The 14,405-nt window shown below is 46.8% G+C and overlaps 1 protein-coding gene across 1 annotated transcript in view; it reads left to right on the top strand.

The window, feature by feature from the left end:
• The first annotated feature begins 454 nt into the window (after positions 1-454).
• Positions 455-14,405, top strand: part of CHST11 (carbohydrate sulfotransferase 11) — a 175,521-nt gene continuing 161,570 nt past the window's right edge. The window contains exon 1 of the mRNA XM_030041231.2: positions 455-800. Within this exon, the coding sequence (XP_029897091.1) occupies positions 683-800 (118 nt within the window). The 5' untranslated portion in view covers positions 455-682. The remainder of the gene's footprint in view (positions 801-14,405) is intronic.

The raw sequence follows: 14,405 nt of genomic DNA, 5'->3' as shown, positions 1-14,405 counted from the left end.
GCCGGGGGGGGGCGGCCTCCTCGCCGACCCGCCTGGCCAGGTGAGGCCGGCGGACCCAAAGCCCCCGAGGAGGGGCGAGAGTGACCCGGAGGCGGTCAAGTTCACGGGCAGAGGGGCCGCGCACCTCGCCGCTCCCCGCCGCCCGCCAAGACGCCAAGACGAGAGGGGCCCGAGGGCGTCCCCGCTCCCGCCGCCTCCCCTCAGCGCCGGCGACGCCCGTCGGCCCTTGGCGCCGCCCGCACGCGCCCGCCTCGCCCCGCCCCTCTCCTCCCTCTCCCCCCTGCCGAGCGCGCCCCGCGGCGGCGGCGGCCCCTTCGAGGCAGCCCGGCGCGTCCCCGCCCGCTGCCGCCGCCGCCGCCGGGCGGGACCATCTCTCCCTTTGGCGAGGGGGGGGGGGGGGAAGGGGGGGAAGCGCTCCGCCCAGGCTCCCCGCCTGGCCCGCCTCCCCCCCCCCCCCGCTCCGCGCCGCGCAGAGCGCCCCTCCGCCTGGCGCGCGGCGTGGTCACGCCCAGCGCAGGCATTAGCGCCCCCCGGTGCGGGGCGCGGGCGCCCGGGCATCCTCCGGCGCGGCGGCGGCTCCGGCTCCTCCGGCTCCTCCTTCCCCGGCACCTCGGAGCGCCGCGGGCGGGCGCGGAGCGGCTCTCAGCGCCAGTCCTTGCGCTCTCCGCCGCCGGACAACGCCATGAAGCCGGCGGTGCTGGAAGTAATGAGGATGAACCGGGTGTGCAGGATGGTCCTGGTCACTTCCGTGGGCTCCTTCATCCTCGTCATCTTCTATTTCCAAAGTATGTTGCACCCAGGTAGGGCACCGCTGCGCACCGGCAACCGCACCGGCACCGCGACCGCACCGGCATCGCCACCGGTCCCGCGGAGGGCAGCGCAGCGCTCCGCGCCGGCCCCGCTCCCCGCCGGCGCAGGTGCCGGGCGCCCCGGGAGAGCCTCGGCGGCTCTCGCCGGTCCCGGCTCTCGCCTCCCGGCGCCGCTGCGGCAGGCGCGGGGCTCGGCGGCGGGCGCAGCGTCCTGCAGCCCGGCCGGCAGCCCCGGGAAGGTCGGCTCGCCCCTTCCCGCAGGAAACTTCCCGCGGGAGGCTGGAAAGTTGTTTGATTTTTTTCAATTTTATTCTTTTCTGCCTTACAGCGTGCCTTTGGCGGCGGGGGGGGGGGGGAACGGGGGACGGCACCGGCCGGCAAGCCCGTCGCGGCGGAGAGCGGTGCCGGGAGCTGCCCCGCCGAGAGGGGGGACCCCCCCCAACCCCATCCCCATCCGCCGCCGGGGCTGCGGGCCCTCGGCTTCGCTGCTTTTCGGGGTTTGGGGGTCGGCCGGCCGGGACACCCACCCACCCACCCACCGCCACCAGCGGGGAACTTCGCGCCGGCTCCCCCGAGTTGGCGTAGAAGGGAGGAATCGCCTCTGATCCAAACTCCTAGCCTCCTCCCGCGAGTTCCAGTTTTCCAGTTGACAGGCGCGGTGGACGCTAGGGATAGAGCGGCGCTGGGGACAGCGGTTACTGGGCGCGGTGGAAGTCACTGGTGGGTCGGCCGCTGGTTCGCGCGAAGGTGGGCTTGGGCCACGGAAACTTCACGCGATGCCTGCTGCGCGCGCCGAGCCATCGTGGCGTGCGGCGAGACCGCTTTGCGCGCCTTCGCTGCGAAATTTAGCCGGCACGGCAAAAGAATTAATTTTGATCCGTCCGTCTGTCTGTCTTTTTCCCCCTTCCTGCCTGAGAAATGAGGTGGAAATTGCGCCTGCCATGTCTTTTTGGAGGGATCTGACAGCTGAGCAGAGGAGCGAGGCTTGTAAGAGGGAGCGATATCTCTTAGCAGACCAACAGCTGTAGCCGGCAGAGCGGCCGCACTTCTCGGCTGGCGAGTCTCTTCTCAGCCATACCTGTAAATCTCTCCTGCCGGCTCTCGAGTGTCGTGGCTACAGGCATAGCTGTAGCAAATAAGGGAATCGCAGCTTGGTAAAAAGAAAAAGGACATATTCAGTTTGGCTCTTTCCTTCCCTGCTTGTGGCCACCAAGCCGTAGTTGATTAAAAATGGTTTTTCCTTGAAGTTTCCGGAGTCAGAAGGTGGAGGCTTAGTGCGCTGTTAGGATTAGGAATCAGTAGATCTGCTGTTCTGTGGTGAAGCCAAGTCCCGTTTGGCGTTTTTCTATCAGCTGTCTGCTCCTCCAAAGTTGGTATCATTTGCTTGATGAATGTGTTCTCGTATGGTGCCCATCTGTGTTAATACCTGCCAACTCCTCAGAAAAATTAGCATATTTTTTCTTTCCTGCTATGTCTGCTCCATGCTCACTGGTTTCACAAGGAGTGCTCAGCCCTTAGGAGACCCGGGGAAGGCTTTATTTCAGGGCTTCGAGGCGCCATGCAGAGTTGTTGGTTGTAACACAGCTTCACCAATTTAATAAAAAGTGCGACATTTTCGTTGGTTGCATTCCACAGGTAATATAGTTTGCACACATATTCAGAAAATTTGGCCAAGGGTTATTATTTCTCCTTGTTTCAGATGAATTATAGTGCTGGAACACAAACTCAGTGTACAGTAGGTGAGAGATTAAATTAAATATTCTTCTGTGAATTTTTTGAATGTAGAAAAATTGCCTTTCAAGAATTCTCAATATGCTGTATAGCTAACTGCTGGAGATTATGGCTTTATATTCATGCTATTGTGAAACTATAAATAGGTTGAGATTTTAGTACAATTCAAAGGATTTACCATAAACTCCGAGGAGAGAATGCAATGCTGTGAAATCACTGGGAGGATAATCTGCACCCATTTTCTGTTCGACACATACTTAGGTTGTTAGCGTGAGTGGAGTAGATCTGGAAATAAATGCGGTCCCAACCTGTCCATCTTATTGTACCTTTTTGATCGTAACTGATTCTGCTCTGTTTGTGGGCTGTTGCTGTAGTGGAAACTGCTACAAACCTATCGAACTCTATTCTAGACCCTTCTAAAGTGTGGGTGGTCATTTGGTTTATGTACAGCTGCTTTCACCAGGTATCTATTATGTGATTGTATGTGTTACCACCTTGGTGGTGCAAGGGGTAGATTAACGTGGAGTTCTTGAAGGCTTGGGGAGAGGGAGGTAGTAGAGCTGCCAACGTGATACGCATCAGGTAACAGATCATTTTGAGGCATTGTATCCTTATTTCAAGATACGTCAGTAACCCTTCTTGATGTACGCCTGAATTCGCTGGAGCCAGACCTTGGGCAGAGTGCACGTCAGGTGGGATGAGGCTGGAGGTATCAAGAGCTTTCAAAATCTTGGTGAATTTTAGGACGCTTGGTTTCTGCCTACAGAGCTTTCCAAACAATTTTAGGTGTGACACAGAAGGGGAAAGATGCTAGAAGGCCATCAAATGATGAGTCTAACCCACCTTGGGGCCAAGACAACTCTTCATCTGTTAGATGGGCATTTTCTGTTTTAGGAGGTCTGAATGTGGATCTCTTGCTAGAAACATTACAAAAACAAATTTCTGCTGGCAGGTTTCTTTCTTTGGGATAAATAAATAGGAAAATGACATAGTTAACAGAAACCTTTCCTAAAAACAAACAAACAAAAAACCCTAACAACAAAAACACACCCGAAGCCTGAAGCGGGGAAGGTGAGCTTAGCGTTACCTTTGCGAAAGAGTGTGAGGTTGTGCCTCTTGCGCTGTATCTCAAGTACCAGCGTATTGGAAGGAGATCAGGTGGTTTTTACTCTTTGTTCTTTTTGGCTCTGTACCTGTTCTTTGTTGGGAAGCTGGTGATAAACGTGCTGTCCGGTTAATGCACCTTTGCATTGTCTGAATTTTGGCAGAGATTGCCTATGTGTTGGGGAACCCACCCTCCCAAATTAGGTTCCCCGACCGGTTGTTGGTGGGGAAAGGTGAACGGTGCTGCGCTCTGGTGCTCAGGAGCACTGTAAAGAAAACTTTGGAGATGATCCTGGCTTTTGTGGTTTATCTGTGGATTCAGGGGACTGTTTGTTCCTGAGGGAGGAAATGGCAGCGGGGACTTTGGTGCATTTTCCTGTTGCCTGTCTAGCCTTTTCTGGAAAGAAAAAAACATTCTGCAGTGTTTGCTACAGCTGGATATATAGCAACATATAGCTGATTTTCCGAGGCTCTTTGCTAGGAGTATTTTCCCCCTTCACTCTCCTGCCATGTGCTGTCTGGGTAACCAAGTGGAACCTGATTATTGCTCCATGCTCCTGGATCTTCTGTCTGTGTGCAGTGGGTCAGTCTTGGGGTTTTATATGACAGCCCACTGTAGTTTTATCTGCTGCCTTTCCTGTGAAATCAGTTTGCTCGCTAGTCCTTTGCCTACGCTCTCACAGATGTGTTCGCTTGCTTCTGTAGGCACCCCAGCTGCAGGGAGTGGGGCGACTGTCAGTAAGTGCAGGCAGGAGCTGCTCTGCTAGGCTGGGGTCAGACTGGCGATGTGCTGGGATCCTTCGGGATGAAAAATTCCACGTGAAGGTAGAATAATTAATACTATCTTTATCTTACCAGAGACAGGTTTATGAAACTAACTTATTCTGAACCTGGTTTCTGCCCCCAACCCCACCCCACTGCAGACCAGAATGTTTTTGTTCCATGTTTCATCTCCTGTTTTAGACTTTGACTGTCCTCCTGTGGATGCTAACAAAGGTTAGATCCTCAGACTTGCCTACTGTCCATGATCATCTCGGTTACACGTGCAGCACTGTATGACTGGTAGCTGCTTGCTCCTTACAGAAGGCTGATGTCTACCTTTGCTCAATTGTCGAAACAATCCAGATCACATGACAATTTTTTCCTCATATCTGAAGACAAGCTCACCATTGGTTTTGATGGAAGATTCCGTTTGAAAATCAATGCAGCAGTCTCCTATCTTGCAATTGATCCTTGCTTTCTCCCCTGCTTATAGAGGGGAATGAGATCTGCAAAGCAGTGGGAGTGTGGCATTCCTTTGATGGACCTCGTATACTGGTTTTAAATTATTCTGTTTGGGATACAGAGAAATGGAGTTCATTTGACAGCCACAAGAATTTGGCCCTCATTTAATTGCACACAATGAAATCCATCCCTCAGTCGCAGGCAGAAACCCTGCCGTGTGCCTGCGAGGGGGCCGCGCTGTATTTTTTTGTCGGTGTCCCTGTAAGTTTTTCATTGATTACCATGGGACTGCGTCGTCAGTGTGAGCAAGTTTACTCTGGTCCCTCTTCTCAAAGGTACTGATAGTCTGGAGCTGCTTTAAGTTGAGAGTTAAACTGCTCTTTGTATCTTCTGAACATCTTCCTGATTAGTGAATATTAAGCTTATTAGAAGAGCAGCTTTTTCTATTGCAGTACGTACGAGTGTAGCTTTTTGCAACAACTGCTCGCTGACCTTAAGAAATAAAAATAATGTTTCTGAATGTGTTCAAGCAAAAATTACCCGGCACTGTCAACAGTAATGTCTTATTAAATTTTAATTTATCAGAACGTTTATTACTCCACAGTTACTATTTTTACAACATAGGTTTTTATAAGCTTTTAATTTTTTTTGGTTACTGTGAATCAATAGTGGGAAACTGTGTGCTGACTTTCATAGCACTGACACTCTGTATTCATAGATGCAAAAGTGTCATGACTTGGTTAAAGTCTAACTTCTTGAGAGATAAAGTCAATGTGAATGGAAACTTTATTTTTCCTTTAGAAAAAAGCATATAGAGCAGAAATGCCCAGTGCTTTTTATGAACAAATTCATACAGTTGATTAGGTGCAACTAGTATGTCAATTTTATCTCTGTATAGGGTGAGCATATTTCTGAATTCTTAAATTGTTTCCATGGCTTTTCAGAAGTGACAGGTAGTTTATCTTGTACTGCACCATGTAACTAACTCTAAAAGTGGTTCAGAAAATTGGGAGAAATTAGATCCATGTTACTTTTCCCAAAGCCAGCACTACTGTGTTTTGTTTGACTCTCTTGCCAGACGTACTGTATCAAATCCTGCCTGACAAAGCTGCTGCAGTTGTCCTTGTGTGAATGTCATTCCAGCACAGTTTTTTCCTCTCCAGCCTTTAGGGCTGATGCATATGTATTGTGTATCAACTCTAAGGTGATCCTGATGGAGTTAAGGACAGGGCTGGGGGACACAAGGGTTTGCATTTGTTGGTTTTTCTTGCAGATTGTTCGTGTTGTTCAAGGCAGACGTTTGAGTTCTGCGTGTGACTTGTCTAAGTGTCAACATACATAAAATCAAGCGTGGATGTGCAGGTGAAGGGCCCAGTTCAAATCAATGAAAGAGCAGAAGTTTTCCCCTTCACATTAAGGAAAAAAAATTAAGTTTGGGAATCTTGTACTTGTGTAGAGCTGGAGCGTCCGGGATAAAGACAAAGAGATGTCTGTGGAGTCATTCAGATTCAGCAGCCACCTACTCTATTACAAGGATAACGTTTCAAAGCATGTTCGTGTTTTGTTGGGTGTTCCTGTTCCCTGTGGAGCCCATTCATGTGAGGTCTTTGTGGACGAGGTAGGTATTTGTGCTTACAGTCACAATTCAAACTGTAGAGTTTGGTTAATTCCTCCTTATTTGTGTTTCAGTATCCAGGTTATAGATAGCGTCCTTTTGTTGTGGGCAGAATGCCTGCGTGTGACAAAGTGGTGTTTCTGGCACAAGCCTCATGCTCTAACTAGAAGATGAGACCACCAGAGACTACAGCGAACCAGTGAGAGAATTCAGTTCCTAATTATCTCTGGCTCATGCCTCCAGACAGAGGGATTTTCTTGGATTCCAATTTTGTGAATGTAATCAGTGGAGGATGCAACGTGTTCCCCTTTCATATAATTGTTTGGCACCTGAAACTAAGGTTTCGTGAATAAATCAAAATTCTGCCGCATATACACTTGGACTCTGTGTCGCTTCTCCTGCATAATGTTGTTATCCCCCATTTTTCATTTTATGCCGTATCGATGAATGTGGTTTGTTGGCTTGCCCTCCCATCAAACTGAAGTCGTAGGTTTTCATGCGGACGACCTGTGTTAGATTTCAGCTCCCTCCTCGCTGTCCTCTTGGGTCATCTGTCACACCAGCTGTAGCATCACTAGGAAGCACCTAACGAGAGGTAACCAGCGCACGAATAACGCGCGCTTACGCGTGGGGGCGGTGACCATCTCGTGGCAGCGTACGTCCTCTGCGATGCCCTTTCTGCGATGCTCTCTTCGGTCCCTGGGGGCTGGTGGGGAGCCCCTCGCACGGGACGCGGGAATTGCGGCTGTGTCTGTGGGAGCTGGCTTGTTTTACCTGTTCCACTCTACGAAATTCAAGAGGGTTGAAAAGCTCTGTGCTGGCGGTCAGTCCTGTGACATGCTTGCAGGACTTTGACTAAACGGTGTGGTATAAATAGGTGCAGCACAAGCATTTGTTAATTTGCAGCAGCCGAACTTTGTGTCCGTGCGAGTCAGGGAGGCTTCCTCGTTTTAAAGAAATTTCCCTGCCTTGTGCATTTCACATTTAAATATCCAGTTTGTTTTTATTTTAAACTGATATGCTCTTTTTGGTTGCTTCTTACACCTTGCCCAATGTTGGCAATGAAAGTAAATGACAGCTTTGCTTTTGGTGTTATTAATTTTACGCATTAGAAATTAGGTCCTAAATGAGGCATTAACATTTGGCTTGTAAGCATCAGACAGGGATGTTATTTAAAAGAAACAAAATTAGATGGCTGCCACTGGAAACTTTGGAGTAAAATCTCATTAGAGACTACTGACTGACATTAAGGCTAGATTTGGAAACTTAATATTTCAATTTTTTTCCTCCTGACAAATTTGAATCTGTGGATTAAAAAAGCTGAGTATGAGCACTTATAAAACGCTGACTTAAAAAAAAAAAGAGGGCTGCACGCACAAATGCGTGTGGATGCACACATGCACCCACCGATCTTTGCACCCCTTATAAAATCTGTAGTTGGTGGCCCGTGTAATCCAAGTGCATTGATTTCTGAAGCGCAAACACTGTTCTCCTAGAAAGGCTGCTGTAAGGAAGTTCTTTGTTATTAAAAGAAATCCCAGAAGTGCCAAGGGCTCCGTGTAGGTGCCTTTGTTATTTTACTAATTGAAACATACAGTCAGTGTGGTTTCTCATTTCTGTTATTTCTTCTCAACTTATACATGTTTGGAAACATCTAGCTTGGGAGAAGTAATGATTTTATGAATTCTTTCTAGGCTGTGGAAGAGCAGGAATTTTTATGGGGGTATATCAGCTTAAACAGTAAGAGTGCTTCTTCAAGGTAGCCTTCATCTTGTTTGTGCCAGGCTGTAGACACTGAAGGATGACTTTGCATCCGTTACTATCAATCACCGCTGCAATGGCTTCACACTCCTATGAAAAAACTTAAAAGAAGGTGCTGGGGGAAATGGAAAATACAAACAATGCAATCGAGCAGAATTTCTCACGGCACTGTGATTCCAGGGCTTTGGGAGATGGTAACTCTCCCCAGCAAACGGCACGAAGGTAGGTGGACCACGCCATGGGAAAACAGGTGTGAAGTGCTCACATCCTGTAAAGGTTGTCTGCTTTTCGTTTTGCAATGAGAAGCAGCCTTGATTTCAAGGATGTGAGTACAGTGATCTGCGTGTGGTTTTGCAGGATCCAGCCCCCCTTCTCTCCCTTCTCTGGTAGGTGAAAGAGGAGGATATGGTCCTTCTCAGCTGCGCTTGGTCTGCAAAGGAACTGCTGCTGCTGCTCTGAACGTTGTCTCAGGCTAAAAGGTACCATCCTTAGTAAGCTCAGTATCAAAAGATTGCGTCTTTTTATGTCACTTCGCTGAGTGGAGGGAGACGATGGTTTTTAATTGCAGAATCCACATAATAATCCACGAGGAATAAAAGGGTTTGTTGGGTTTCAATTTACTTCTCAAACACATTGTACTCAGTAAAAAGCAGAGAACTGTGAGGTTTTTTTCCTATTATGTTTTATCTTGAAAGCTAACACTTTCTATTCATTTTTAAGACATTCTTGACAATTCAAGATATGTTTTGTAAATGGTAAAAAGGTGGGTTTCAGGACCCTCAGAGAGTAATGTCTTCTGAATTCACGTAACAAATGACATTGTAGCTAGTAATTTCCATGCTCTTTTGGCTGATAAATGATTATATAAGGGGATCAAAAAGTTTAAACTGGATAACTTGTAGGGATTTTGGATTAGGGACGGTAGACATATAATTAATAAGGTGGCTATAATTGGATCCCACGGATGATCTTTACTGTAATACCTTGTCTTAAAACAAAGAGCTTTAGGTAGTTAAAATCCTTTTAAAGACTATTTGCGTTATTGTGCTTTAAAGTTGATTGGTATGCAGGCAGAACAAAAATGTCTGTATTATCTGAAGTGACCTGACACGGAATAGCACATTTTGCACCCACACTGATGGGTACCAGGAGCCGAATATGTCCTTCTAGTAATCTGTATTTTTACAGCCTGTGTTGGAAGTGAGAGTGGAGAATTTATAGTAACTGAGGGGGAGGGAATTAACACTTTTTAAACACTTGGTGATTAATAAAATGTGTCAGTTGGGGTCATAAATATAAAACTGATAAAGCTTGTCTTGATTTTAACTTCTGAAATATATTTGAGTTTCCAGATGGGGATAAGCGTTTTATCTTTGGAGTTAAGTGTGTGTGCACATAATTACGAAGTTGATGTAACTGCTAATCAAGTGGGACAAACGCGCCGGAGAATCAGGGTGGCTATTGACACACGTACTCTGCCTCCCAAGCATTGCTGTGTCCTCCTCTCTTCTTTAGTAATTGTTGCAGGATCAGTCAGCTGGACGTTGTGCAAAGTTCTTGCCACCGCTGCCCTGGGAATCCTGTGGACCGTGCCGGCTGATCTCTGCCTCTCTACCTTCCTTCGCTTCCCAAACCAGGCTTGGTGGTCCTTTGGCAAGCTTGGGGAAGCTGAGGTAGGATGAACATGGCTGCCTGCTAGGCTGTTGGGTTTGGGGTTTTGTTTTGGGCAAGCCATAAGATTTGATGACTTTTTCTGAAAGGAGTACATTGGTGAATGGTTTGAATTTGCTGGTGGATTGATCACATGAGGTCTGCGTGATTGACTGGCCGAACCTATGGTTGCTTTTCAGTTGATCTTAGGGAGCACTGGGTCAGGTCTACTCTGCCGGAGCAGAGGCTTTTTGAATTGCATAAAGGGCACACGTCCCCCGTGGTGGTAGAAATATAGGATTGCAGGCTTGAGTGGAGCTCTGAACCGCTTCTCCCCTGTAAATCTGGGTCAGCTCCATTGACTTGGTTATATCAGTTCTGGATCAAAGCTATTGTAAGGAAGAGCAGAATTTGTCCCTCTGTGTCTTCCTACAGAGCAATATACAATAGAATAACAGCTTTGCTTTTCTGCTTTCTCACTTACTTGTCCTTCACAGAGTACTTCTGCATCCAAGTGAATGGTAGCTTTTTCTCTATAGAGATACAGGCTTGAAGTATTGAAGGGGGTGCCGTCTATTTTCATTAGTTTCAGTGGAAATGACATTGACAGATAAGCTATATGTAACCATTAGCATGCAGGCCATCAATATGATCAAAGTCTTCTGGTCCTGCTGTAGAGCTTCTCTATCCCACGCAGAAAAGGCTATTAATATTTCTGGTGCGACAGCAAAAGTGTAATTGCATTAAAGAAAAAACTGGAAAGAAGTTGGGGCTTCTGGAGCTGTTAACTGTTTTGAGATAAATCTCTTTTGAGATACTAAATGAGCTGAAATGGCTAATATAAGACAGACATGATTTAATTAAAATCATCTTCATGTTTGACTGTCTTGATCCAGCTTGTTTTCTTTTTTCCCCAGAACACATCAGTGTTTCTGGTGAGTCTTTCCTCATTCTGTTGCCTGTTTTCCAAACACGTTTCTTAAAATCTTCCAGAATAGAGAAAGGAGAATTTTTGCAGAGGATGCCAGGACAGTTTGCAAAACAAAAAATATACAGGGGGGCTGTTGTGTCCGAATGATTAGTAATGCACAAAGCCTGTACATCGGTATAACGTCAGTGACTTACAGCCTCATCTATTTCAAGAATGCTGTAACCAGCGTGGTAACACGTTACTGTGAGAACTCTTTGCGCAACTAGAAATGCATCTCATTCCCTCCAGTGTGGTTGGGCACCAAGGGAAACGGGCCATAATTCTTGCACGTCCAAACTAGCTTGGGTTGTTTCCCATTGCCAATCTTTACATAGACTTTTTCCCCCTTTGTTTTAGTTTTCTTTGTACTCTTAAGACCTTTTGCTTGTTTCTCCATTGATTGGGATGGGATGTGACCAAGAGAGATTTATTTCAAGCTCCCTTTCCAGCTGTGAGGGGATCTCTTGTCATCAGATTGTACCTCAACTACTCTTACCTTGGTAGGGTAAGAGTATACCCATACCAGAATGGGGTATGCCCGGTGTATTTCTCCAGCATTGTGGGAGCCTGGAAACACTGCTGGATGTCAAGCCATGTGTGTTGTATATTGGTTAATGGCAAGTCTGTGCTTTCCTGCTACCTGCTGCTGTTGAAAGCTTTCATTAGCAGCAAGTTAGGAGCAGTATTTCTGGAAGTCTTTGAGAGTTTGGGCCAAAGTCTACTTCTGTGGTAGTAATACTTTGCTTTAATCAGAAGGCTTAAAAATGTTTCACGAAGTAGGTCCATGTTTTCTTTTTCAATCTACAGCTAGGGAAACTGAGGCATGGACAGGAAGGGTATGCGTGCAGGGATTTGGTTAATGGTTTCCCACTAGGTTAGTGGCACATTCAGGAATAAAACTTCAGGGTAGGATGGTTTTGTGGAGCCTGAAGCTTGCATGATCTAAGGGCTGCAATCCCCTATAGGGCTGGAATAGACCAAAGTGCAAACTAGCTGTCAGGCACAACCAGAGTCCCAGCATTCAGCCCAAGGGACACCACTGCAGTCCCATCCAGGTGTGCTCTAGGCTTGTGAGGATGACTCTTGTGGACAGTCTTGTGTGTCCTTCGTGGTGCTCTTGCCAGGAAAATCCTCCTGTTGCAGATACATGGGGCTTTGAGAGCTCCTTTTGAGCTCTCCTGTACAAGGTGTTGCCTCCGTGGGACCATGAGTTGTGCCCCAGGGCATCCGAGTCCTGATGCGAAGCTACAGACCTGCTCTGCTTGGTTCTGCTACAGAGCAGAGACGTAAACAGTTCTTGCTTCTAGTTTTTCACTGTGTTTTGCCTTTATGTTTAGGTTCCTAAAGTGTAAATCTTCTATGTGCATGCCCTGACAAACACTGAATGGCTTTTCTTTTCTGGATCAGAAGTTGAAGGCATACTTGAAGGAAAAACATCAAAGGCACTCACTAGCTCTTGGAAAGTAATTCTAGTTAGTGGCTTCTAATACTTCAGCATTGTGTGCCCAGCTTGAAGTCAGGTTGCATAAATAGAGCTTGGAAGCAAGCATCAAAATACCCACCTTTTCAAGTTGAGTACAGCGAAGTTTGCTGCGTAGGAAACACCTGACACCTTTGGTGCTTCCATCGCTTGAGAGACGCGGTTGTTGACTGGGAGCATGGTGTTGCCCAATGGAAAGGGACACTGTAGCTCAGGAAACAGGGTTTCTCCCACCAGCTCTTTCCTGCCCCATGCAGACAGTGTTTCGGCTCCATTATTCTTCAGGTACCTTCTCCCTTGCACTATCTAAGCAACAGGCAGCCTTTTCTTCATCTGGAAAGGTTATCTTCTATGTAGTGTTCGACACAGAAGTGTGGTTGTCTAGGTGAAATGCCATTATTAACGGTGAAATTGCCATTATTGTATAATGCCATTATACAAATGTCAATGGAGATGTTGCGTTATGATTTGGATGTAGACAAACAGAGATGGAGGCCCTGCTTGTGCTTAGAAATCTCTTTTCTGGAATAGCAAGCCTGTCTTCCTCTAGATAGTATTGTGCTTGGACAGCTTTTGCCAGTGAAAGTTTTGTTGGAGTGATGATCAATATAGGTGACAAAAAGGCCTGCCTCTTCCCTTTTTGTTTTCTTTTGCCTTTGTGTCCATGTCTACTAGAGGTTTTGCTGGCAAATCTAAGTTTATTTAAAAAAAGAAAAAAAAAAAAAAAGAGAAGAGCACATACAATAAAACCGTACACTTTCTATGGTCTTCCTATGTCAGCAAAGCTCTTAAGTGTTGATCAAGGCTGATGTGCGTGATCCATCCTGGATTTTTACTCACACAGCCATGATTAACATATCTGTAAATTAAAATATTGCCTCTCCGTAAAATATATTGTCCCTGCACTTTGCTCATTCTTACTTTATTGCAGTTTTAAGGTCAAACTTCCTATCACTTATCAAAAAGGTAACATCAGTGATCTGTGAGGGGCTGCAGATGCTGGCTGATGCTCTCCTAGATCCTTCCCTTTTAGACCTCCGTGTTCTCTGTGGTGGCTGTGGGACATTGCTGGTGTTCGTTCCTTGAAACAGAAATCTCTGGTATAGCATTTAATGAATGTGTTTGCTACTGCTCAAAACAGCCTCAGATTTAAATCTAATATCTTTTTCAGTTCCTGTGGGGGTCTGGGGCATCAGAAGTAATGTTTCATGCAGTGCTGCTCAAGGTGGGGAAACTGATGCTACTTAACATGTTTGAAAGGGTATGTTCTACCTCAGTCTTGGACATGTAAACAAAAACTTCCCATCTATCTTGCTGAACGCGTGTGACTGTTTCCCACAAGTGCACAGGACTAACAGCTGTAGTCTATGAGCTGCAGCGAGACATTTTGAAGAGACAGACCTTTTGTCAGCACTGCAAGGCATCTGGGAATCCTTCTCTTCCTGCCTTTCCCTCCCCTGCTGATCTGTAAGTCTCCGTCCTCCCTCATAGTCAAACAAGCGTAGCAAAAAACGTACCTGCGTCTGTGAAATTCTGGGGCTCATTTGCTTCTTGCTCATCTCTCAGAGATTAATTTTGCGTTGAATTATGAAAAATGTTGCTCTGTCACAAGCTGTGACTGGTGCTAGATTGGCAGCACGCTACATCTGCATTCAAATGTTGAGGAGAGGGGCTACTTTAAAATTTCAATTATAGCCTAAAAATACGTGTGGAGCCTTTTTTTCATGTCTAACTTCATTGCTGGAAATAGCAGGGTTGTGTCACGTTTGTCATCTTTTCTAGCTGTAGGCAGTTTTGAGCACGACATAGTTACGGAGCAAACTGGAAAAACGTATGCCCATCGGCTCCAGGGAAGGCGCGTGGGAACGGCACTATGGCTGCATCAGTTACCACGCATGTGGAAATTAAAGGAGCTGATTTTTGAGCGGACAACCAGCGTTTACATGTTTAATTTATGTAGTAGCCCTTTCAGTTCCTGTCTGTTCCTGTGCCCTTTGGCAAGTAGGTTTGCCATTTTTTAACAAGCGAAGACATTGTCAAGTTCAGGGAATAAGACTCGGG

The sequence above is a fragment of the Aquila chrysaetos genome, chromosome 17, assembly GCF_900496995.4.
Source record: "Aquila chrysaetos chrysaetos chromosome 17, bAquChr1.4, whole genome shotgun sequence".
In the NCBI taxonomy this organism is placed as follows: domain Eukaryota; kingdom Metazoa; phylum Chordata; class Aves; order Accipitriformes; family Accipitridae; genus Aquila; species Aquila chrysaetos.
The sequence above is the reverse complement of the archived record's forward strand: the minus strand, read 5'-3'. Positions and strand labels throughout refer to the sequence as shown.